This window comes from Dendrobates tinctorius, unplaced genomic scaffold (genome assembly GCF_039654945.1).
Source record: "Dendrobates tinctorius isolate UK_male_01 unplaced genomic scaffold, ASM3965494v1 ptg000063l, whole genome shotgun sequence".
In the NCBI taxonomy this organism is placed as follows: Eukaryota; Metazoa; Chordata; class Amphibia; order Anura; family Dendrobatidae; genus Dendrobates; species Dendrobates tinctorius.
The window spans coordinates 7,922,106-7,949,384 of record NW_027361731.1 but is presented as its reverse complement, the minus strand read 5'-3'; the positions used below and the strand labels follow the sequence as shown (position 1 = coordinate 7,949,384).

Below are 27,279 nucleotides of genomic sequence, written 5' to 3'. Positions count from 1 at the left end.
AGGGTCGGCTCTTCAATTTATCTGTACCCGAGCACGAGGCTATGCGATCCTATATTAAGGAGGCGTTGGAGAAGAGTCATATTAGACCATCCTCGTCACCCTTGGGTGCTGGGTTTTTTTTCGTGGCCAAAAAGGATGGTTCATTAAGGCCTTGTATTGATTATCGTGCCCTCAACAAAATTACTATTAAATATCAGTATCCGTTACCCCTGATTTCGGATCTATTCTCCAGAGTTAAAGGTGCTTGCTGGTTTACCAAGCTTGACCTAAGGGGGGCGTATAATCTTATCCGCATTAAGCATGGGGATGAATGGAAGACGGCGTTTAATACTCCGGAGGGACATTTTGAGTACCTGGTGATGCCTTTTGGGCTCACTAATGCCCCTTCTGTCTTCCAGTGCTTCATGAACAACATTTTCCGTGACTTTGTGGATAAATTTTTGATTATCTATCGGGATGATATTTTGATCTTCTCCAAGGATTGGGATTCTCATGTGGAACATGTTCGGACTGTGTTCCGGATCTTGAGGGAGAATTCCCTGTATGTCAAAGGATCGAAATGCCTTTTTGGGATACAGAGGATTTCATTTTTGGGATTTATTTTGTCTCCGTCAACTACTGAAATGGACCCGGCCAAGGTACAGGCCATTTATGATTGGGTTCAGCCCACTTCTTTGAAGGCCCTCCAGAAGTTTTTGGGTTTTGCTAATTTTTATCGGAAATTTATAGCAAAATTTTCTAGTATTGCCAAGCCATTGACTGATCTGACTAAGAAGGGTGCTGATGTGTTGATTTGGTCTCCGGAGGCTGTTTCTTCCTTTCAGGAGCTGAAGCGAAGATTCACTTCTGCCCCGGTTTTGCGGCAACCTGATGTCTCACTCCCGTTCCAGGTAGAGGTGGACGCTTCTGAGATTGGTGCAGGAGCTGTTTTGTCCCAAAAGGATCCTGTAACATCTAAAATGAATCCCTGTGCTTTCTTTTCCCGAAAGTTCTCTCCATCTGAACGTAACTATGATGTGGGGAATCGGGAACTGTTAGCAATGAAATGGGCATTTGAGGAGTGGAGACATTGGTTGGTTGGAGCTAAACATCAAGTCGTGGTCCTCACTGACAGCAAGAATTTGATTTACCTGGAGTCGGCCAAACGCTTGAACCCTAGACAGGCTAGGTGGGCCTTGTTTTTTCCACGTTTTGATTTTGTGGTCTCTTTTCTTCCTGGCACTAAGAATGTCAAGGCTGACGCTCTCTCTAGGAGCTTCTTTGCTGATTCTCCTGTGGTGACCAAGCCTGCTACCATCTTAGGCGAAGGGGTAGTTCTTTCTGCCATCTCGCCCGATTTGAGACGTGCTCTGGAAGAGTTCCAGGAGGACAAACCTGAGCGTTGTCCCAGCGGAAAGTTGTATGTTCCTGATCAGTGGAAGAAGAGAGTGATGTCTGAAGTTCATTGCTCTGCATTGGCTGGTCATCCAGGTATTTTTGGTACTAGAGATCTGGTAAGTCGGTCTTTTTGGTGGCCCGCCTTGTCTCGTGATGTCAAGAATTTTGTGCAGTCCTGTGGGACTTGCTCCCGGTCTAAACCTTGTTCTCACTCTAGTGGGTTGTTGATGCCTTTGCCGGTCCCCAGGAGGCCATGGACCCATATTTCAATGGATTTCATCTCTGATATGCCTGTCTCTCAGAGAATGACTGTTATTTGGGTGATTTGTGATAGGTTCTCTAAGATGGTTCATCTTGTACCACTCCCTAAGTTGCCATCTTCCTCTGAGTTGGTGCCCCTGTTTTTGCAACAGGTGGTTCGCTTGCACGGGATTCCTGAGAACATTGTATCTGACAGAGGAGTTCAGTTTGTGTCTAGATTTTGGAGGACTTTCTGTTCCAAGCTGGGAATTCAGTTGTCCTTCTCCTCTGCTTTTCACCCTCAGACCAATGGGCAGATGGAGAGAACAAACCAGACCTTGGAGTCGTATTTGAGATGTTTTATTTCCGCTGATCAGGATGATTGGGTTTCATTTTTGCCCTTGGCCGAATTTGCTTTAAATAATAGAGCTAGTTCTGCCACTTTGATGTCACCATTTTTTTGTAACTTTGGGTTTCATCCTCGATTTTCTTCAGGGCAGGTGGAGCCTTCTACCTGCCCAGGTGTTGACACTGTGGTGGAGAGAATGCACCAGATCTGGGACTAAGTGGTGGATAAGTTCTCTCTCTCCCAGGAAAAGGCCCAGCGGTTTTCCAACCGACATAGGACCATTGGTCCCCAGTTTAAGGTTGGTGATATGGTTTGGTTATCATCAAAAAATATCGCTATGAAGGTGGCTTCTCCTAAGTTTAAGCCTAGATTTATTGGACCTTACAAGATTTTGGAGATTATTAATCCGGTCTCTTTTCGTTTGGCTCTTCCTGTCACATTTAAAATCCATAATGTGTTTCATAAGTCCTTGTTGAAGAGGTTTTTTGAACCTGTAGTTCCTGGGGTGGCACCTCCGGACCCTTAATTGGTTGAAGGTAACATGGAATATGAGGTAGAGAAGATACTGGATTCCCGTCTGGCTAGACGGAGACTCCAGTATTTGGATAAGTGGAAGGGTTATAGTCAGGAGGATAATTCCTGGGTCTCTGCTTCTGATATTCATGCCAAAAGATTGGTGCGTGCCTTTCATCGGGCTCACCCTGATCGCTCTGGTGGCATGGATGAGGGTTCGGTGACCCCTCCTCAAGGGGGAGGTACTGTTGTGAGTTCATTTTCCCCTTCACCATTGAGGTATGAAGAACTCCCTCTTCTGGTGAAGGAAGGTAGTGAGGCTGATTACCAAGCACCTGAGCTGGATGATGATGACTGGGTGACGGGAATTGTTGACTGGATATAAGGCAGCCGACGCCCTTCTGCCTTGCTGGTGATCTCTCTGAGGGATTCTAGGAGACCAGTCTGATTCCTGCTCCTCAAAAGCTAAGTTTTCTGCTCTGCTTTTTGCATTTGTGTTTTGGTTTTGTTTTACCTTGTTTTTCTGGATTTCTGCCATTCCCTGCTGGGGTGAGCTGAATTCCTTTTTGCTCTGTCTTCAGAAAATACCTGAGTACTGATATAGTCTTTTTGAAGCCTAGCGTCTTCAGTGCTTTTTTCCCTATCAGTCTGTTGGCTCTTGTTTTGAATAGGGTTTTGGCGGATTGCAGACAGCAGCTTTTCTATCCTGTCCTATTTAGTTAGCTTGGGCCCCATCATTTGCTCAGCCTATCTTTCTATCTGTGTGAGTGTTTTTTTCATCTTGCTTCACCGTCATTATATGTTCGGGGCTGTCTATTGCTTTGGGGTCTGCTCTGGGGCAGTTTAGATTTCCCTTTCTGTCTTTAGGCTATTTAGTTCTCCGGCTGTGATCGAGGGGTCTAGGGCACCGTAGGAACCCCCCACGGCTACTGCTAGTTGTTGTTGATAGGTTCAGGGGTCTGCAATCCGATAGCTGCCAACTTCTCTGGTTTTCTGGACTTAGCTAGTATTTCTGTTTTTGCCTCCTACGGTGACTCATTCATAACAGGCATCTATGGTTGTCACTGCCTGATCCTAAGATCTGATCATCACCTCTATGTAGCAGAGCCGATCGGGTAATGGCAGCTACTAGTCTCTCATGGAGACTAATGAAGAATACCTGTGGAGAAATGGGGGGTTAGCAGGCGCCCCGGTTCACTAGCTGAAACTGCATGGACCAGGGATCGTCCCGCCAAACTCCCGCTCTCCTTTTAACATGGGCAAAACACTACTCAGACAACACAGGGTGAGGGTAACACAGTGTGGCAATGCTTTATTGAACCAGAAAAAAGGCAGATAACACATAGAACAGTCCCAGCAAAATACCCAAGATGGGGCACATTACAGAGTCTCACTCTTCCGCGGACTCGTCAGGATAAGAGGAGCCATGACTTTAGAGCTCCCAGGGTCGCTGTCCCACCTGACGCACACACACAGAGAGGAGGTAACGACAAGCGTAGGAAGATGACAGACCATTGAGTCCATACAAGGTACAAGACCAGTTGATCTGAGGATCACAACCTGCCTGCTCCAAACGTATCCATGGTTCAGCGACGGTCAATGAGCAGATCTGTATTCTTCCAACTGAGGCTGAAAACACATAGGTTGTTTCCTATAGAATGATAGATCTGTGTCCCTCGTGATGGAGCCATGATGTAAAATTGCTGCTGTCTTGTCTCTGGTCCTTTGGATGTTTGGATGTCTTGGCAGAATCTCTCTGGCTGTGTCTATCTCTCAGTCTCTTTATACAGAGGCATGTAACCTATTTTTAGACTTAACAAGTGTCCCCCATTCAGTATTTACATAAAGGGTAAAAATGGAGATGATATCAAGTAGCATTACTTGATTATTTAAACTGTTTGCATAGCTTTTCCCTCTCTGCTTTCAAAGTCAACAAACTGGTTCCATAATACAATGCATAATAAGCATATCAGTAGTGATCAAGGATAAGTGCTCAATAAAAATCAATATTACCAGCTTACACAAACAAAAGTCTGTTTTCTTGACCAACCAGAAATCAACACTTAAATTTGAAAGCCAACATACAGATAACATTCTATTATTCTTTGTTTGCTAAAATAGTGATCTGGTTAATTATGATACAATGCTGTATGTCTCACAATGCCAAAAGGAAAAAAAATGTTTTAAAAAATATAAAAGTTCAAATCACCCCCTTCGCCCCAGTCAAAATAAAACAAAAATAAAAATCAAACATACACATATTTGGTATCGCCGCATTCAGAATCGCCTGATCAATATAAAAAAAGAATTATCCCAATCGCTAAACGGCGTAATGAGAAAAAAGTCAAAACGCCAGAATTACGCTTTTTTGGACGCCGCAACATTGCATTAAAATGCAATAACGTTCAATCAAAAGATCGTATCTGCACCAAAATGGAATCATTAAAAACGTCAGGTCAGAACGCAAAAAATAAGCCAACACTCAACCCGAGATCATGAAAAATGGAACCTCTACGGGTATTGGAAGATGGTGCAATACTTTTATACTTTACCTAATAAAGATGAGTTATTTTTACTGATACATGTTTGCTTTGGGTTATTTATTTTCTGTTGGTATTTGGTTTATGCTATAAAACTCCCATATAATATTCCATCCTTGAACTCACGCCACACACATCATGTTTTTGTACAATTTGTGAATAATATATATAGGTTCTCCCCGTCTGAGTTATTTTAGAAGGTCAACAAAATACGATTTTCCTGTAACTCATTTCTCACACTCCAGGTATGATAATGACTTCTCTCTGTGTGGGATTTTTGATGTTTAAAAAAGTTGTCCACTAGTTGATCAATCCCTTCTCATTCCTCATGTTTGGTCCTGTTAACATAAAAATTCTTATACAAACCTCCCATGCTGGTGCCGTTTCAGCGGTGTCGGCACTTGCATTCTTAGGACTTTTTGAGATTTTTACGTCATGTGAGCCCTGTGCCCAATCAGCGCTGGCGTCACTGTCCCCACTTTTGGACAAATCGAGCATCATGAGACAGAGCAGCCGCAGCCCTGGCTTCCTGATGTTATTCAATACGTCCGAAGGACCAGTGAAGCTGCCGCTGATTGGGCGCAGGGCTCGTGTGATGTGACAAACTCACATAAGCCCCGGGACAGTAAGTCTCGACACCGCTGAAGTGGAGCTGGCACGCCAGCGAGTATGAGTGTTCTTATTTTAATGAGGCCAAACGTGAAGAATGAGTTCATTAAGAAAAAAAAATTATAGTGTATATATATTTATCCCTTGATTAGAAGATTCACTGACAATAGGATAAAACTAAACTTTATTAATTCCAAATGTAAAACTATACCTGTTGTGAGCTCATTTGTACATTCACCTTTTGTGTCGGAGGATCTCCCTCTTCTGGTGAAGGAAGGTAGTGAGGCTGATTTGGATGAAAGAAACCAAACACCTGATCAGGTGGATTGTGACTGGGTAACAGGAACTTCAGATTGGATATAAGGCAGCCGACCCCCTTCTGAGTGGCTGGTGATTTCTCTGCTGGATTCTTGGAGACCAGTCTGATTCCTGCTTCCCAAAGATAAGTTTTTGCTCTGCTATTGTACTTATTAGTTTTGGTTTTGTTTACCTTGTTTTTTGAGTTCAGCCATCCCCGGCCGGGGATGTGCTGGATTCTTATTCCTTGATCAGTGTTCTCTTTTGCTCTGCTTTCAGAATATTCTGAGTGCTGATATAGGGTTTGAAGTCTAGTGACTTCAGGATCCTTTTTGTTTATCAGTTGTGTTGGTAATATTTTTAGCAGGGTTTTCTCGGATTGCAGACCGCAGCTTTTCTGTCCTGTCCTTTTTAGTTAGCTTGGGCCCCATCGTTTGCTCAACCTATCTTTCTAAGTGTGTTAGTGTTTTCATCTTGTTTCACCGTCATTATATGTTGGGGGCTGCCTATTGCTTTGGGGTCTGCTCTGGGGCAGTCAGCTTTTCCCTTTTCTCTCTTTAGGCTTATTTAGATCTCCGGCTGTAACGAGGTGTCTAGGATCACCGTAGGAACACTCCACTGCTAATGCTAGTTGTGTGATAGGATTAGGGGTCTGCAATCCGCTAGTTTCCAACCTCTCTGATTTTCTGGGCTGAGCTTGTGTTTTGTTTTTTCCTCCTCAGTGACTCAATCATAACATATACCCACAATTCACCCCCTGAAAGTTAGTCAGAAGGTAACTAATAGAAAAAACATATACCCCACGTCTCAGTATATAGGGTGAGATGACGTATTCACACTCACGCTTCAAGTCTCTTATTTCTATGGGTTTCGTCGTCCTCACCAAAGGCGACTCATCAGGAGACTATGTAATATTGACCTATATTCAAGCGAGACTAGACAAAGAAAACCCTTAAATCATGTATCAAGTTATACGAAGCAGTCAGAAAACGAGCCACATACTGGCAGACCCCAGACTTCAACCTATATACTTCATAAGTTTATAATTTACTCCAGTGTGAGGAATAGATAGTATGTGAAAATACAGTATATACCACTCAGGGAAGACATAACTTCCAGATATAATTTCCACATTCATACTAAATAATGACACAGATCTCCCAGACATTATGGTTGCACATATCCCTAGTCTTTATAACGATATTGCACTAACTCCCTGACAGACCGCAGCATGGCCATTAGTTACAAGCTGCTAATGATCTTCGGAACAGGTAAGTTTTCCCTGAGTGGTAGATATTGGGCCGTCTGAAAACTGGGTTTAGTCTAGGACAATTTGTCTACACTACTAATTGACACCTGTTACAATACCAAACTAGGGCAGTCCCTATAGGAGGAAAAGCACAATAATTATACTGCATTTTCACATACTTTCTATTCCTGACTGACCACCACTGGAGTGGCTTATATTCTTACAAAGTATATAGTTTTTAGTCTGGATTCTGCCTATATATGGCTAGTTTTATGACTGTTTCAGATAACATGATACATGATTTTTGTTTTTTTTCTGTTGTCTAGTCTCGTTTGAGTATAGGTCAATATTAAATAGTCTCTTGATGAGTCGCCTTTGGTGAGGACGATGAAACCCGTAGAAATGAGAGGCTTGGAGAGTGAGTGTGTATACGTCACATCACCCTACAAACTGAAATGTGGAGTATATGTTTTTTAGATTAGTCACCTTCTGACTAACCTTCAGAGGGTGAATTATGGGTATAGTTTTACATTTGGAATTAATAAAGTTTAGTTTTATCCATTTGTCAGCAAACATGAGGAATCACAAGAGACAACCCTTTTAAGAAGATCCAATTTTGGTTAAAACTATTCCATCATTATGAACATGAAAAAGTCTTCTCCCCTGTTTAACATCAGAGAAGATGTTTATTAACAGTTGATTTCCAAGTAAAATATTTCCCACATTAACAAAATGAAAAAGGCTTCTCCTATGTGTGACTGCTCTGATGTTTAACAAGACGCGCTTTCCGGGTAAAACATTTCCCACATTTTGAACAGGAAAAAGGCTTCTCCCCTGTGTGAAATCTCTGGTGAATAATAAGCGCTGATTTCCATTTAAAACATTTCTCACATTCTGAACATGAAAAAGGCTTCTCCTCTTTGTGAGTTCTCTGGTGCCTAACACAATCTGATTTATTGCTAAAACTTTTCCCACATTCTGAACATGAAAAAGGCTTCTCCCCTGTGTGATTTCTCTGGTGAATAACAAGCGCTGATTTCTGGTTAAAACATTTGCCACATTCTGAACATGAAAAAGGCTTCTCCCCTGTGTGATTTCTCTGGTGAATAACAAGCGCTGATTTCCGGTTAAAATATTTCCCACATTCTGAACAGGAAAAAGGCTTCTCCCCTGTGTGAGTTCTCTGGTGAATAACAAGATCTGCTTTATGTTTAAAACATTTCCCACATTCTGAACAAGAAAAAGGCTTCTCCACTGTGTGAGTTCTCTGGTGGTTAACACAAACTGATTTATTGCTAAAACATTTCCCACATTCTGAACAGGAAAAAGGCTTCTCTCCTGTGTGAGTTATTTGGTGTGTAACAAGATTCCCTTTCTTGTTAAAACATTTCCCACATTCTGAACAAGAAAAAAGGTTCTCCCCTGTGTGATTTCTCTGGTGAATAACAAGATCTGCTTTCTGGTTAAAACATTTGTCACATTCTGAACAGGAAAAAGGCTTCTCCCCTGTGTGAGTTCTCTGGTGAATAACAAGATCTGCTTTCTGGTTAAAACATTTCTCACATTCTGAACAGGAAAAAGGCTTCACCCCTGTGTGAGTTATTTGGTGAAAAACAAGATGTGCTTTATGGTGAAAACATTTCTCACATTCTGAACAGGAAAAAGGCTTCTCCCCTGTGTGAATTCTCTGGTGTGCAACAAGATTCCATTTCCTGTTAAAACATTTTCCACATTCTGAACAGGAAAAAGGCTTCTCACCTGTGTGAGTTCTCTGGTGTGTAACAAAATGTGATTTCTGGTTAAAACATTTCTCACATTCTGAACATGAATAGGACTTCTTTGCTTTAGGAGCAATTTGTTTTTTAATGCCTCTTTTGTGACTTTGATTTTCCTTAGTAGTTGGTAATGAATCAGAAGACAAGACCTGTTTCATAGGATCAGATGACAGATCTTTGCTGTGAATGGATGATGGTATATCTGGAGTAACAGCAATCACGCCAGTTGTTTCTTGTAGGATCTCAAGATCATCACATTTAAAAACTGAAGATGTCAGCTGTCCTTCTGATCTCCTGGTACAGTCATCTGCTAAGATAAAAAACAATTATTTTTTAATAAAATATCCTTGAGTTTTATATTTTTGAATATTTCTACTTAAACTGTTCATAAGAATGGGAAGCTATGTAACAAACTTTATCTACCAAGACAATGACAGTTCACAGTCTAATAGAAAACCTTGCTGGATGAACGAGTAGTGTGTGGTGATCCCGTTCCACTCCCCTGTCACATTTACTTTCCTTGCTTTGGAAACACTAAATGTATTTTGGTCCTGCCAATAAAGCCTATTTGAGTCTGAGTTCAACTGTTTTTTCATTCTGCCTCCCAAATATCAAATAAAAAGAAACCAATCAATGTTATGTAGGTGAAAATAATACCAATTCTCATCTCACAAAATACAAGTCCTCAGTCAGGTCCATCATCTGTCAATGGAAAAACAGAGGTTCCCACACTATTAGTGGCTGAAAGGCTGTTGAAAAGCAACAGGGTTTCTATAAACCAACCCTGCAAAATCCGCTCTCACTTCTGAGCCTTGCAGTGTGCTCACACAACATTTAGGATCCCTGTATTTAGCAATATTATAGCGAGAAGAACCCACTTAATTTATGGTGTTTGTCTCCTGGAGCACAATCTGGGCACTATGTGTTGGGTAATAAAATGGCAAATGTGTAATTTTCACTCTCCAACATCCACTGGGTGTTAATTTCCGGAAAGTGGCTGTGGAGTCAAAATATTCAATCCTCCTATAGATTATAACCCTCAGTGAATTAATTTATAAAATGGAATCACTTTATGGGGATTTCGACTATTCTGGTTTTCTGTCATTTAGTTATATTAGGGCTTCTGCATATGGTGTGTCCAATCTCATCTGGGATCTGTTCCTGGGGTCCAGCTGGAGTAATCTGCTCCCTACTTCAGCCAAATGGAAAGTACCACACCCTACTAAAGCATATGGCCGGAATCTGCCAGATACAGCGCTGTTCTCCTCTGGTTCAGTCCTCTGTGCTCAGCTCGTGGCTTGTGTATTTGTCTCCTGTTGTGACCGTGGCCCGTTTACTGACTACTCTTGTGTCTTCTGATTCTGTATTCTGTCCTTCTCACATAAGTGAGGCAGGACAATCCCACCACAATCAAACTATCAAACAGAATGAACAGGTAAAAAAGACATAGAATAAAGAAATATGTTACATCCTCAACAACAACGTACAGTATGTATGAGGGGAGAACTCCAACAGTAAACCGGAGTTGCATTCATTAATGGTGGACCATTGAAGCTACTATGAGTCCTGACCAGAAGATTAGAGAAAATAATATTGCTCCCCATTTCAGGAGAGATTGTGCAGTAATCTGAATTTCTTAGGATCGAAAACAATATAATTTATGACATGGAGTGAATCCATGAATCCAGGGCTTGAGCCATGCCAACACATCTCCTGCAGGGGTGAATAAATGTATATTACAGCCATCAGCCACACACAGCTTAGAGATATATCTGGCACAGGTGTAATGGTTTTCCTGTAGTTTATCACAATCCTCCTAGAAATTAGTTTTAATGCAAACTGAAAAGTCAGCAGACCCAGATTGATAATCTGCCCAGGCGGTCAGATGCCTGCTGGGCCGGCGGCTCTGAGCTTCAAAATGGGCCGCTGGCCACTTAAATCTTCTGCACAGGCCCTGGTGCGCACATACTCTCTCAGAGCACGCGCTGACCAGGGCCGCGGCGGCACGTGTCAGCCTGTGAGCGCGGTCCTTGTCAGTGCAGAGAAGCAATAGAGTGCGCACTAGGGCCTGTGCAGAAGTTTGAAAAGCCCACCGCCACCGCCACCGCCTCCTGAAGCTTTCCCAGTGGATTTGTTCCTTCCTGTCCCACAGTGGCTCCCAAGTGCTGCTGCTGCGGTGGTGGTGGTGGTGCTGGTGGAGGCTCCTCCACCCAGCCGGTCCTCCCTGATCCCAGAGGACGGGGGTGCAGCCGAGCAGGCACTGAAAGCTGGACGCATCAAGAGGATGGTGCGGCTGGCAGTGGAGCTCCTGCTGCTGCTGGGACTTGTGCTGCTCACACTGCACATCACTGTGCTGCGAGGAAGTCCTGCCAGCCCGGCCAATGTCAGCAGTCAGCACCAGGTGAGTCTGCTCCCGGCTATCGCACTCCTAGAAAGTTTAGGAAATCTTTACTAGACGCAGGGACAGAGATAAGTGATGGATGATGCCACCTGCGGCTCCAACCATGGGTGCAGTGTGAACATGATGTGGAGAGGGGGTTAAAGGCGGACTGCACATGATGATGTGGGGAGGGGGTTAAAGGGGGACTGCACATGATGATGTGGGGGGTTAAAGGTGGACTGCACATGAAGTGGGGGTTAAAAGAAACTGCAAAGCATGACATGGGGGTAAAGGGGACTGCACATGATGATGTGGTTGGTTAAAGGGGGGACTGCACCTGATGATGTTGGGAGGGGGTTAAATGGGGACTGCACCTGATGATGTTGGGAGGGGGTTAAAGGGGGACTGCACATGAAGTGGGGGGATAAAAGGAACTGCAAAGGATGACATGGAGTAAAGGAGACTGCACAGGATGAAGTGGGGGGAGGGGGACTGCAAATGATGAATGGAGAGTGTGCTAAGAGGGACAGCAATTGAATTGAAGGTGGGGGTGGGGATAGCAAATGATGATCTGGGGAGAGAGCAAATAATGAATTTTGAGGGTTGGGGAGTAAATGTTGTATTTAATGTGGGGGTAGAGCTGTTGATAATGAATAGAGGGTGGGAGTGAGAAGACATGACAATGAATTGGGGGGGAAGGGGCATGTAAATATAATGAGTCGGGGGAGTGGGAGGTACATAGTGAGAGGCGTGGAGTATGCAGTGACTGGTAATGAATTGGCGGAGAGTGTACAGATGTTAATTAATTTATATATTTATTAGGTGCGGAAAGTGGCTATGCATAGCTAGAAGGGGCTCAGTGGCGTATTATAATTTATATATGGAATGGTGGGTTGCATAATAACCAATTTTATATTAATGGTGGGTGCATATCTGTATTCAGATGTGTAGTGAAGAAAGGAAAAAAGAGGTGAATGTGCTCTGGAGGCCGTGCCCTAGGTAACTGTGTTATTTTATGCAGAGATGAGTCCTAGCTGGAAGAATTGATGGCATTCTGAGCTGCATGAAAAAGAAAAGCAAAGATAAAGGACTTCAGCTAGAGACCTCACTGGTGAGTCATTGTGTTACCTGTACACTGACACTATACACTGTATACAGAGCTCCTGTTTATAATGTCACCAGTGATCACGGTATTACCTGTACACTGATACTGTATACTATGTACAGAGCTCCTGTGTATAATGTCACCGGTGATCACTGTATTACCTGTATACTGATACTGTATACTATGTACAGAGCTCCTGTGTATAATGTCACCGGTGATCACTGTATTACCTGTATACTGATACGATATACTATGCACAGAGTTCCTGTGTATAATGTCACTTAGTATTTTTTTTTTATTAATGTTCAGTTTTGTAGTATTCAGTCACTATGTGGTGGTAATATGTGGTCCGGTCATGGTGTGATGGTATTTGTCCCTTGTATGTTTTATTAACCCCTTTCTGCCATGAGACGTACTATCCCGTCCATGTGCCCTGGGACTTAATACCCAGGGACGGGATAGTACATCATAGCGATCAGCGGCGCCCACGTGGTGAGCTCCACTGATCGCGGCCGGGTGTCAGCTGATTATCACAGCTGACACCCGGCATACTGTGTCAGGAGAGGTCACGGACCGCCCCGACACCTTAACCCCTTGTACACCGCTATCAAACACGATCGCGGTGTACTAGGGGTTAAAGGGAAGCATCGGTAGGGAGGGGGCTCCCTCCGTGCTTCCCTGATCCCCCCACGGCAGCGCAATGTGCAGCGCTGCTGCGGGGGGCTCTTTCCCTACAGGCCCCCGGATCCAAGTTGGCGACGGGGGCCTTCGGGGGCCTGCAGGGAGCTGACTTCCTCACTGCCTGCAAAGCGCAGGCATGAGGAAGTCTGCAGCAGTGCCTGTGACAGATCGCTGATCTGTCACAGTGATTTGTGATGTGACAGATCAGCGATCTGTCACAGGACAGTGATGTCCCACCTGGGACAATGTAATAAAGTTAAAAAAAAAAAAGTGTAAAAATAATTTTTAAAAAAATCGCTAAATAAATTAGTAAAAAAAAAAAAAAAATATTCCCCAATAAATTCATTTTTTTAAATAAAAAAAAAAACAATAAAAGTACATATATTTGGTATCGCTGCGTCCGTAACGACCCGCCCTATAAAACTGTCCCATTAGTTAACCCCTTTAGTGAACCCCTTAAAAAATAAAAATAAAAAACGAAGCAAAAAATAATGATTTATTATCATACCACCGAACAAAAAGTGCAATAACGCGCGATCAAAAAGACGCATATAAATATCCATGGTACCGCTGAAAATGTCAGCTTGTCCCGCAAAAAACGAGCCACCATACAGCATCATCCGCAAAAAGTAAAAAAAGTTATAGCTCGCAGAATAAAGCGATGCAGAAATAATTATTTTTTATATAAAATAGTTTTCATTGCATAAACCCGACAAAACATAAAAAACGACGTAAATGAGGTATTGCTGTAACCGTACTGACCCAAAGAATAAAGCCGCTTTATCAATTTTACCACATGCAGAACGGTGTAAACGCACCCCCCCAAACGAAATTCATGAAACGCTGGTTTTTGTTCATTCTGCGTCCCAAAAATCGGAATAAAAAGCGATCAAAAAATGTCACGTGCCCGAAAATGGTACCAATAAAAACGTCAACTCGTCCCTCAAAGAATAAGACCTCACATGACTCAGTGGGTCAAAATACGGAAAAATTATAGCTCTCAATATGTGGATTCAAAAACTATTTTTACAATAAAAAGCGTCTTTTAGCGTGTGACAGCTGCCAAACATAAAAACCGCCATAAATAGTAAATCAAACCCCCCATTCTCACCCCCTTAGTTAGGGAAAAATAATAAAATAAAAAAAATGTATTTATTTCCATTTTCCCATTAGGGTTATGGCTAGGGTTAGGGTTAGGGCCAGGGCTAGGGCTAGGGTTAGGGATAGGGTTAGGGCTAGGGTTAGGGCTGAGATTAGGGTTAGGGGTGGGGTGTGTTGGGGTTAGGATTGGAGTTATAATTGGGGGGTTTCCACTGTTTGGGCACATCAGGGGCTCTCCAAATGCAACAATGGCGTCTGATCTCAATTCCAGCCAATTCTGGGTTGAAAAAGTCAAATGGTGCTCCTTCCCTTCCAAGCTCTGCCATGCGCCCAAACAGTGTTTTACCCCCACATATAGGGTATCAGCATACTCAGGACAAATTGCAAAACAAGTTTTGGGGTCCAATTTCTCCTGTTACTCTTAGGAAAATAAAAAATTGGGGGCAAAAATATCATTTTTGTGGAAACAAATGATTTTTTTATTTTCACGCCCAGGCGTTATAAACTTCTGTGAAGCACTTGGGGGTTCAAAGTGCTCACCACACATCTAGATAAGTTCCGTGGGGGGTCTAGTTTCCAAAATGGGGTCACTTGTGGGGAGTTTCAATAGTTTAGGTACATCAGGGGCTCTGCAAACGCATGACACTCGCAGACCAATCCATCAAAGTCTGCATTCCAAAACGTCACTACTTCCCTTCCGAGCCCCGACGTGTCCCCATACAGTAGTTCTCTCCCACATATGAGGTATCAGGGTACTCAGGACAAATTGGACAACAAGTTTTGGGGTCCAATTTCTCCTGTTACCCTTGGGAAAATAAAAAAATTGGAGACTAATTGATCATGTTTGTGGAAAAAATACCATTTTTTTAATTTCATGCTTGGGCATTATAAACTTCTGTGAAGCACTTGGGGGTTCAAAGTGCTCACCACACATCTAGATAAGTTCCTTAGGGGGTCTATTTTCCAAAATGGGGTCATTTGTGGGGGGTTTCCACTGTTTAGGTACATTAGGGGCTCTCCAAAGGCAACATGACACCTGCAGACCATTCCATCAAATTCTGCATTCCAAAACATCACTACTTCCCTTCCGAGCCCCGACGTGTGCCCATACAGTAGTTTTCTCCAACATATGAGGTATCAGCGTACTCAGGACAAATTGGACAACAACTTTTGGGGTCCAATTTCTCCTTGTACCCTTGGGAAAATAAAACAAATTGGTGACTAAAAGATCATGTTTGTGGAAAAAATACGATTTTTTTATTTTCACGCCCGGGCGTTATAAACTTCTGTGAAGCACTGGGGGGTTCAAAGTGCTCACCACACATCTAGATAAGTTCCTTGGGGGGTCTAGTTTCCAAAATTGTGTCACTTGTGGGGGGTTTCCACTGTTTTGGTACATCAGGGGTTTTCCAATCGAGACATGGTGTCCGATCTCAATTCCAGTCAAAAAAGTAAATGGCGCTGCTTCCCTTCCGAGCTCTGCCATGCACCCAAGTAGTCATTTACACCCACATATGGGGTATCAGCGTACTCAGGACAAATTGCACAATAACTTTTAGGGTCCTGTTACCCTTGGAAAAATAAAATTTGGGGGTGAAAAGATCATTTTTGTGGAAAAAATATGATTTTTTAATTGTACCGCTGTACGTTATAAACTTCTGTGAAGCCCTTGTGGGTTCAAAGTTCTCACCACATATCTAGATAAGTTCCTTGGGGGGTCTAGTTTCCAAAATGGGGTCACTTGTGGAGGGTTTCCACTGTTTAGGTACATCAGGGGCTCTCCAAACGCGGCATGGCGTCCGATCTGAATTCCAGCCAATTTTGCATTGAAAAAGTCAAACGGCGCTCCTTCCCTTCTGAGGTCTGCCATGTGCCAAAAAATTGAACCTGAAGTATTTTTTTTGTGAAAAAAACTTAAATGTTCATTTTTTTTTAAATATTCAAAAAACTTCCTGTGACGCACCTAAAGGGTTAATAAACTTCTTGAATGTGGATTTGAACACCTTAAGGGGTGCAGTTTTTAGAATGGTGTGACTTTTGGGTATTCTCTATCATATAGACCACTCAAAGTGGCTTCAAATGTGATGTGGTCCGTAAAAATAAAATGGTGGTGCAAAAATGAGAAATCGCTGGTCAAATTTTAACCCTTATAACTTCCTAACAAATTGTGCTGATGTAAAGTAAACATGTGGGAAATGTTATTTAGTAAGTTTTTTGTGTGCCGTATCTCTGTGATTTAAGGGCATAAAAATTCAAATTTGGAAAATTGCGAAATTTTCAAACTTTTCGCCAAATTTCCGCTTTTTTCACAAATATAAACACAAGTTATATGAATGAAATTTTACCACTAACATGAAGTACAATATGTCACGAGAAAACAATGTCAGAATCACCGGGATCCATGGAAGCGTTTCAGAGTTATAACCTCATAAAGGGACAGTGGTCAGAATTGTAAAAATTGGCCCGGTCATGAACGTGCAAACCACCCTTGGGGCTTAAGGGGTTAATGGTCATTTAAAAAAATTTATGTGACTCATTCCCTTAAAGATAAATACATAAAAATATAATTATATTTAATAGGTTAGAGTAAAGTCGGCCAAAAAAGTCTACCATGTCGTGGTGGCGGCTTAAAAATTCTTTTGGCCAGAACAAAAGCTGCTGGCTATGTATGTGATGTGGTGTTTGATGGGAATTGTTAACATCTGATTGATTAGGACGTGGTGAAGTTCAGTTTTTCAGAGTGAGCAGTGGGACTGTGGAAGGTTCGAAGGGTGGAGGCGGAGCTGGGGTGTAGCCTGGGTGTAGTCTCAGGGGGGTGTTATGATTGAGTCACCATAGGAGGTAAAAACAGAAATGCTAGCTAAGTCCAGAAAACCAGAGAGGTTGGCAGCTATCGGATTGCAGACCCCTGAACCTATCAACACAACTAGCAGTAGCCGTGGGGGGTTCCTACGATGCCCTAGACCCCTCCATCACAGCCGGAGAATTAAATAGCCTAAAGACAGAAACGGAAATCTAAACTGCCCCAGAGCAGACCCCAAAGCAAAAGGCAGCCCCCCACATACAATGATGGTGAAGCAAGAAGAAAGAGCACAACACAGACAGAAAGATAGACTGAGCAAAGACGGGGCCCAAGCTAACTAGATAGAAAAGGACAGGAAGGCTGCTGTCTGCAATCCGTGAAAAACCCTATGAAAATAAGAGCCAACAGACTGACAGTGAAAAAGGCCCTGAAGACGCTAGGCTTCAAAAAGACTATGTCAGTACTCAGGAATATTCTGAAGACAGAGCAACTGGCAAAAGGAGAATCAGCTCACCCCAGCTGGGAATGGCAGAATCCAGAAAAGCAAGGCAAACAAAAACAAAACACAAATGCTAAAAGGCAAAGCAGAAAACTTAGCTTTAGAGGAGCAGGAATCAGACTGGTTTCCTAGAAGTCCACAGAGAAATCACCCGAAGGGCAGAAGGGCGTCGGCAGCCTTATATCCAGTCCGTGACTCCACTCAGCCAGTCATCATCATTAGGCTCAGGTGCCTGATAATCAGGCTCATTACCTTCCTTTACCAGAATAGGGAGTTCACCAGACCTCAGTGACGAAGGGGAAAATGAACTCACAACAGTACCTCCCCCTTGAGGAGGGGGTCACCGAACCCTCAACCACGCCACCAGGGCGATCAGGGTGAGCCCGATGAAAGGCACGCACCAATCTTTTGGCATGAATATCAGAGGCAGAGACCCAGGAATTATCCTCCTGACCATAACCCTTCCACTTAACCAAATACTGGAGTCTCCGTCTAGCCAGACGGGAATCCAGTATTTTCTGTTGCGAGTTCATTTTCCCCTTCGTCACTGAGGTCTGGTGAACTCCCTATTCTGGTGAAGGAAGGTAATGAGCCTGATTATCAGGCACCTGAACCTGATGAGGATGACTGGCTGAGTGGAGTCACGGACTGGATATAAGGCTGCCGACGCCCTTCTGCCCTGCGGATGATTTCTCTGTGGACTTCTAGGACACCAGTCTGATTCCTGCTCCTCTAAGCTAAGTTTTTCTGCTTTGCCTGTTTGCATTAGTGTTTTGTTTTTGTTTTCCTTGCTTTTATGGATTCTGCCATTCCTTGCTGGGGTGAGCTGAATCTCCTTTTGCCTGTAGCTCTGTCTTCAGAATATTCCTGAGTACTGACATAGCTTTTTTGAAGCCTAGCGTCTTCAGGGCCTTTTTCACTGTCAGTCTGTTGGCTCTTATTTTCATAGGGTTTTTCACGGATTGCAGACAGCAGCCTTCCTGTCCTTTTCTATCTAGCTAGATTGGGCCCCGTCTTTGCTCAGTCTATCTTTCTGCCTGTGTTAGTGTTTTCATCTTGCTTCACCGTCATTATATGTTGGGGGCTGCCTATTGCTTTGGGGTCTGCTCTGGGGCAGTTTAGTTTTCCCCTTTCTTTCTTTAGGCCTAGGTATTTCTCCGGCTGTGATCAAGGGGTCTAGGGCATCGTAGGAACCCCCCTCGGCTACTGCTAGTTGTGTTGATAGGTTCAGGGGTCTGCAATCCGATAGCTGCCAACTTCTCTGGTTTTCTGGACTTAGCTAGCATTTCTGTTTTTGCCTCCTACGGTGACTCAATCATAACAGAATCACCCGCCATACCGCAGATCCTAGGGTACTCAATAGCAGGAAAGAATTGTGTTTTAAAAAAAAAAAAAAAAAAAAGGTGTGCGTATATTCTTTCCTCTATATCTCTGAGGCCGTAGGGGGAATTTTTTTTTCTCTCAATGGAGATAAAGCAATTGTCTGATCGTGTGGAGCAGCTCGCTGCGGAAGTGCGGGGAATTTCCGCCTACCTTGCTCGTTCGCATGCTGTTGAACCAAAGATCCCTACCCCTGATGTATTTTTTGAGGATCGATCTAAATTTTTGAGTTTCAAAAATAATTGTAAATTATTTTTTGCCTTGAAGCCTAACTCGTCAGGGAGCTCCGCGCAGCAGGTTAAAATTGTCATCTCTTTGCTGCGTGGCGATCCCCAGGATTGGGCGTTTTCTTTGAAACCAGATGATCCTATTCTGACTAATGTGAACGCATTCTTTCAAGCTTTGGGGTTGTTGTATGATGAACCTAATGCTATTGATCAGGCTAAAAAGACCCTGTTGGCATTGAACCAGGGTCGAGATTCTGCAGAGTTGTACTGTCAAAAGTTCCGAAAGTGGGCGGTCCTTACTACTTGGAATGATAATGCCTTGGCTGCTCTCTTTCGGAAGGGTTTGTCAGAAGCCGTAAAAGATACTATGGTGGGATTTCCTGTTCCCTCTGGTCTGGACGATTCTATGTCATTAGCCATTCAGGTTTATCGGTGTTTACGTGAACGCAGGATTGCACGAGAGGTGTTGCCACCGGTTGAACAGACGTCTGAACCTATGCAATGTGATAGAGTTTTGCCTAAGGTGCAACGTCAGAAGTTCAGAAGGCGTAATAAGCTGTGTTTTTTCTGTGGAGATGCCTCGCATATTATTTCTGTCTGTCCTAAACAAGAGAAACGTTGTGCACACACGTTTTCTGTGGGTGGTGTTCAACCTAAGTTTCTTCTGGCAATTACTCTGATCTGCTCCCTGTCCACATTTTCCGCCAAGACTTTTGTGGATTCGGGAGCAGCGCTAAACCTAATGGACTTGGATTTTGCTAAACGTTGTGGATTTCCGATGACACCTCTGCAGACACCTATCCCTTTGAGGGGGATTGATGCTACTCCTTTGGCGAAAAATAAACCTCAGTTTTGGACCCAGGTGGTCATGCGGGTCGCCCCAGACCATCAAGAAAATTGCAGATTTTTGGTGTTGCATGGTCTGCTTGATGCCGTTGTTCTGGGGTTTCCCTGGTTGCAAATTCATAATCCAGTTTTGGATTGGAATTCTGTGTCTGTGGTGAGTTGGGGTTGTCCGTGTGCCCTTAGTGATGCTCCTGTTTTCTCCACCTCTCCTCAGTCGCATGATGTTCCTGACTATTTGGCGGACTTTTATGATGTATTTAGTGAGAATGAGTCTGCGTCCTTGCCTCCTCATAGGAGTTATGACTGTGTAATTGAACTAAGCCCGGGGTGTAAATTTCCCAAGGTTCCTCTCTTCAATTTATCTGTACCCGAGCACGAGGCTATGCGGTCCTATATTAAGGAGGCGTTGGAGAAGGGTCATATTAGACCATCCTCTTCACCCTTAGGTGCCGGTTTTTTTTTGTGGCCAAAAAGGATGGTTCTTTAAGGCCTTGTATTGATTATCGTGCCCTCAATAAAATTACTATTAAATATCAGTATCCGTTACCCCTGATTTCGGATCTATTCTCTAGAGTTAGAGGTGCTTGCTGGTTTACCAAGCTTGACCTCAGGGGGGCGTATAATCTTATCCACATTAAGCAGGGGGATGAATGGAAGATGGCGTTTAATACTCCGGAGGGACATTTTGAGTACCTGGTGATGCCTTTTGGGCTCACTAATGCCCCTTCTGTCTTCCAGTGCTTCATGAACGATATTTTCCGAGACTTTGTCGATAAATTTTTGATTATCTATCTGGATGATATTTTGATCTTCTCCAAGGATTGGGATTCTCATGTGGAACATATTCGGACTGTGTTCCGGATCTTGAGGGAGAATTCCCTGTATGTCAAAGGATCGAAATGCCTTTTTGGAGTACAGAGGATTTCATTTTTGGGATTTATTTTGTCTCCGTCAACTATTGAAATGGACCCGGCCAAGGTACAGGCCATTTATGATTGGGTTCAGCCCACTTCTTTGAAGGCCCTCCAGAAGTTTTTGGGTTTTGCTAATTTTTATCGGAAATTTATAGCAAAATTTTCTAGTATTGCCAAGCCATTGACTGATCTGACTAAGAAGGGTGCTGATGTGTTGAATTGGTCTCCGGAGGCTGTTGCTTCCTTTCAGGAGCTGAAGCGAAGATTTACCTCCGCCCCGGTTTTGCGGCAACCTGATGTCTCACTCCCGTTCCAGGTAGAGGTGGATGCTTCTGAGATTGGTGCAGGAGCTGTTTTGTCCCAAAAGGATCCTGTAACATCTAAAATGAATCCCTGTGCTTTCTTTTCCCGAAAGCTCTCTCCATCTGAACTTAACTATGATGTGGGGAATCGGGAACTGTTGGCCATGAAATGGGCATTTGAGGAGTGGAGACATTGGTTGGAGGGAGCTAAACATCAAGTTGTGGTCCTCACTGACCACAAGAATTTGATTTATCTAGAGTCGGCTAAATGCTTGAACCCTAGACAAGCTAGGTGGGCCTTGTTTTTTACACGTTTTGATTTTGTGGTCTCTTTTCTTCCTGGAACTAAGAATGTCAAGGCAGGCGCCCTCTCTAGGAGTTTCTTGGCTGATTCTCCTGTGGTGACCAAGCCTGCTACCATCTTAGGCGAAGGGGTAGTTCTTTCTGCCATCTCGCCCAATTTGAGACTTGCTCTGCAAGAGTTCCAGGAGGACAAACCTGAGCGTTGTCCCAGTGGAAAGTTGTATGTTCCTGACCAGTGGAAGAAGAGAGTGATGTCTGAAGTTCATTGCTCTGCATTGGCTGGTCATCCAGGTATTTTTGGTACTAGAGATCTGGTGAGTCGCTCTTTTTGGTGGCCCACCTTGTCTCATGATGTCAGGAATTTTGTGCAGTCCTGTGGGACTTGCTCCCGGTCTAAATCTTGTTCTCGTTCTAGTGGGTTGTTGATGCCTTTGCTTGTCCCCAGGAGGCCATGGACCCATATTTCAATGGATTTCATCTCTGATATGCCGGTCTCTCAAAGAATGACTGTTATTTGGGTGATTTGTGATAGGTTCTCTAAGATGGTTCATCTTGTACCACTCCCTAAGTTGCCGTCTTCCTCTGAGTTGGTGCCCCTGTTTTTGCAACAGGTGGTTCGCTTGCACGGGATTCCTGAGAACATTGTATCTGACAGAGGAGTTCAGTTTGTGTCTAGATTTTGGAGGACTTTCTGTTCCAAGCTGGGAATTCAGTTGTCCTTCTCCTCTGCTTTTCACCCTCAGACCAATGGGCAGACAGAGAGAACAAACCAGACCTTGGAGTCGTATTTGAGATGTTTTATTTCCGCTGATCAGGATGATTGGGTTTCATTTTTGCCCTTGGCCGAATTTGCTTTAAATAATAGAGCTAGTTCTGCCACTTTGATGTCACCTTTTTTTTGTAACTTTGGGTTTCATCCTCGATTTTCTTCAGGGCAGGTGGAGCCTTCTGCCTGCCCAGGTGTTGACACTGTGGTGGAGAGAATGCACCAGATCTGGGACCAAGTGGTGGATAAGTTATCTCTCTCCCAGGAAAAGGCCCAGCGGTTTTCCAATCGACATAGGACCATTGGTCCCCAGTTTAAGATTGGTGATATGGTGTGGCTATCATCAAAAAATATTGCTATGAAGGTGGCTTCTCCTAAGTTTAAGCCTAAATTTATTGGACCTTACAAGATTTTGGAGATTATTAATCCGGTCTCTTTCCGTTTGGCTCTTCCTGTCACATTTAAAATCCATAATGTGTTCCATAAGTCCTTGTTGAAGAGGTTTGTTGAACCAGTTGTTCCTGGGGTGGCACCTCCGGACCCTGTATTGGTTGAAGGTAACATGGAATATGAGGTAGAGAAAATACTGGATTCCCGTCTGGCTAGACGGAGACTCCAGTATTTGGTTAAGTGGAAGGGTTATGGTCAGTAGGATAATTCCTGGGTCTCTGCCTCTGATATTCATGCCAAAAGATTGGTGTGTGCCTTTCATCGGGCTCACCCTGATCGCCCTGGTGGCGTGGTTGAGGGTTCGGTGACCCCTCCTCAAGGGGGAGGTACTGTTGTGTGTTCATTTTCCCCTTCGTCACTGAGTTCTGGTGAACTCCCTATTCTGGTGAAGGAAGGTAATGAGCCTGATTATCAGGCACCTGAACCTGATGAGGATGACTGGCTGAGTGTAGTCACGGACTGGATATAAGGCTACCGACGCCCTTCTGCCCTGCAGGTGATTTCTATGTGGACTTCTAGGACACCAGTCTGATTCCTGCTCCTCTAAGCTAAGTTTTTCTGCTTTGCCTGTTTGCATTAGTGTTTTGTTTTTGTTTTCCTTGCTTTTCTGGATTCTGCCATTCCCTGCTGGGGTGAGCTGAATCTCCTTTTGCCTGTAGCTCTGTCTTCAGAATATTCCTGAGTACTGACATAGCTTTTTTGAAGCCTAGCGTCTTCAGGGCCTTTTTCACTGTCAGTCTGTTGGCTCTTATTTTCATAGGGTTTTTCACGGATTGCAGACAGCAGCCTTCCTGTCCTTTTCTATCTAGCTAGATTGGGTCCCGTCTTTGCTCAGTCTATCTTTCTGCCTGTGTTAGTGTTTTCATCTTGCTTCACCGTCATTATATGTTGGGGGCTGCCTATTGCTTTGGGGTCTGCTCTGGGGCAGTTTAGATTTCCCCTTTCTTTCTTTAGGCCTAGCTATTTCTCCGGCTGTGATCGAGGGGTCTAGGGCATCGTAGGAACCCCCCACGGCTACTGCTAGTTGTGTTGATAGGTTCAGGGGTCTGCAATCCGATAGCTGCCAACTTCTCTGGTTTTCTGGACTTAGCTAGCATTTCTGTTTTTGCCTCCTACGGTGACTCAATCATAACAATTTTCTCTACCTCATATTCCATGTTACCTTCAACCAATACAGGGTCCGGAGGTGCCACCCCAGGAACAACTGGTTCAATAAACCTCTTCAACAAGGACTTATGGAACACATTATGGATTTTAAATGTGACAGGGAGAGCCAAAACGAAAAGAGACCGGATTAATAATCTCCAATATCTTGTAAGGTCTAATAAATCTAGGCTTAAACTTAGGAAAAGCCACCTTCATAGCAATATTTTTTGATGATAACCACACCATATCACCAATCTTAAACTGGGGACCAATGGTCCTATGTCGATTGGAAAACCGCTGGGCCTTTTCCTGGGAGAGAGATAACTTATCCACCACTTGGTCCCAGATTTGGTGCATTCTCTCCACCACAGTGTCAACACCTGGGCAGGCAGAAGACTCCACCTGCCCTGAAGAAAATCGAGGATGAAACCCAAAGTTACAAAAAAAAGGTGACATCAAAGTGGCAGAACTAGCTCTAGTATTTAAAGCAAATTCGGCCAAGGGCAAAAATGAAACCCAATCATCCTGATCAGCGGAAATAAAACATCTCAAATACGACTCCAAGGTCTGGTTTGTTCTCTCTGTCTGCCCATTGGTCTGAGGGTGAAAAGCAGAGGAGAAGGACAACTGAATTCCCAGCTTGGAACAGAAAGTCCTCCAAAATCTAGACACAAACTGCACTCCTCTGTCAGATACAATGTTCTCAGGAATCCCGTGCAAGCGAACCACCTGTTGCAAAAACAGGGGCACCAACTCAGAGGAAGATGGCAACTTAGGGAGTGGTACAAGATGAACCATCTTAGAGAACCTATCACAAATCACCCAAATAACAGTCATTCTTTGAGAGGCCGGCATATCAGAGATGAAATCCATTGAAATATGGGTCCATGGCCTCCTGTGGACCGGCAAAGGCATCAACAACCCACTAGAGCGAGAACAAGATTTAGCCCGGGAGCAAGTCCCACAGGACTGCACAAAATTCCTGACATCATGAGACAAGGTGGGCCACCAAAAAGAGCGACTCACCAGATCTCTAGTACCAAAAATACCTGGATGACCAGCCAATGCAGAGCAATGAACTTCAGACATCACTCTCTTCTTCCACTGGTCAGGAACATACAACTTTCCACTGGGACAACGCTCAGGTTTGTCCTCCTGGAACTCTTGCAGAGCAAGTCTCAAATCAGGCGAGATGGCAGAAAGAACTACCCCTTCGCCTAAGATGGTAGCAGGCTTGGTCACTACAGGAGAATCAGCAAAGAAGCTCCTAGAGAGGGCATCTGCCTTGACATTCTTAGTTCCAGGAAGAAAAGAGACCACAAAATCAAAACGTGTAAAAAACAAGGCCCACCTAGCCTGTCTAGGGTTCAAGCGTTTAGCCGACTCTAGGTAAATCAAATTCTTGTGGTCAGTGAGGACCACAACTTGATGTTTAGCTCCCTCCAACCAATGTCTCCACTCCTCAAATGCCCATTTCATGGCCAACAGTTCCCGATTCCCCACATCATAGTTACATTCAGATGGAGAGAACTTTCGGGAAAAGAAAGCACAGGGATTCATTTTAGATGTTACAGGATCCTTTTGGGACAAAACAGCTCCTGCACCAATCTCAGAAGCATCCACCTCTACCTGGAACGGGAGTGAGACATCAGGTTGCCGCAAAACCGGGGCGGAGGTAAATCTTCGCTTCAGCTCCTGAAAGGAAGCAACAGCCTCCGGAGACCAATTCAACACATCAGCACCCTTCTTAGTCAGATCAGTCAATGGCTTGGCAATACTAGAAAATTTTGCTATAAATTTCCGATAAAAATTAGCAAAACCCAAAAACTTCTGGAGGGCCTTCAAAGAAGTGGGCTGAACCCAATCATAAATGGCCTGTACCTTGGCCGGGTCCATTTCAATAGTTGACGGAGACAAAATAAATCCCAAAAATGAAATCCTCTGTACTCCAAAATGGCATTTCGATCCTTTGACATACAGGGAATTCTCCCTCAAGATCCGGAACACAGTCCGAATATGTTCCACATGAGAATCCCAAGCCTTGGAGAAGATCAAAATATCATCCAGATAGATAATCAAAAATTCATCGACAAAGTCTCGGAAAATGTTGTTCATGAAGCACTGGAAGACAGAAGGGGCATTAGTGAGCCCAAAAGGCATCACCAGGTACTCAAAATGTCCCTCCGGAGTATTAAACGCCGTCTTCCATTCATCCCCCTCCTTAATGCGGATAAGATTATACGCCCCCCTGAGGTCAAGCTTGGTAAACCAGCAAGCACCTCTAACTTTAGAGAATAGATACGAAATCAGGGGTAACGGATACTGATATTTAATAGTAACTTTGTTGAGAGCACGATAATCAATACAAGGCCTTAAAGAACCATCCTTTTTGGCCACAAAAAAAAAAACGGCACCTAAGGGTGAAGAGGATGGTCTAATATGACCCTTCTCCAACGCCTCCTTAATATAGGACCGCATAGCCTCGTGCTCGGGTACAGATAAATTGAAGAGTCGACCCTTGGGAAATTTACACCCCGGGCTCAGTTCAATTGCACAGTCATAACTCCTATGAGGAGGCAAGGACGCAGACTCATTCTCACTAAATACATCATAAAAGTCCACCAAATAGTCAGGAACATCATGCGACTGAGGAGAGGTGGAAAAAACCGGAGCCTCACTACAGGCACACCGACAACCCCAACTCACCACAGACACAGATTTCCAATCCAAGACTGGATTATGAATTTGCAACCAGGGAAACCCCAGAACAACGGCATCATGCAGACCATGTAACACCAAAAATCTGCAATTTTCTTGATGGTCTGGGGCGACCCGCATGACCACCTGGGTCCAAAACTGAGGTTTATTTTTCGCCAAAGGAGTAGCCTCAATCCCCCTCAAAGGGATAGGCGTCTGCAGAGGTGTCATCGGAAATCCACAACGTTTAGCAAAATCCAAGTCCATTAGGTTTAGCGCTGCTCCCGAATCCACAAAAGCCTTGGCAGAAAATGTGGACAGGGAGCAGATCAGAGTAATTGCCAGAAGAAACTTAGGTTGAACACCACCAACAGAAAATGTGTGTGCAAAGTGTTTCTTTCGTTTAGGACAAACAGAAATAATATGCGAGGCATCTCCACAGAAAAAACACAGCTTATTACGCCTTCTGAACTCCTGACGTTGCGCATTAGACAAAACTCTATCACATTGCATAGGTTCAGACGTCTGTTCTACCGGTGGCAACACCTCTCGTGCAATCCTGCGTTCACGTAAACGCCGATCAACCTGAATGGCTAATGACATAGAATCGTCCAGACCAGAGGGAACAGGAAATCCCACCATAGTATCTTTTACGGCTTCTGACAAACCCTTCCGAAAGAGAGCAGCCAAGGCATTATCATTCCAGGTAGTAAGGACCGCCCACTTTCGG

At 43.9% G+C, this 27,279-nt stretch overlaps 1 protein-coding gene across 1 annotated transcript in view; it reads right to left on the bottom strand.

Annotated features, from left to right (window-relative positions):
* Positions 1 to 7,840: 7,840 nt before the first annotated feature.
* The window catches only part of LOC141094352 (uncharacterized), a 172,939-nt gene continuing 153,500 nt past the window's right edge, over positions 7,841 to 27,279 (bottom strand). Inside the window, exons 12-13 of the mRNA XM_073580190.1 lie at positions 20,159 to 20,175; positions 7,841 to 8,720 (exon numbers count right to left, since the gene is read on the bottom strand). Coding sequence (XP_073436291.1) covers positions 7,923 to 8,720; positions 20,159 to 20,175 — 815 coding nt within the window. The 3' untranslated portion in view covers positions 7,841 to 7,922. The remainder of the gene's footprint in view (positions 8,721 to 20,158; positions 20,176 to 27,279) is intronic.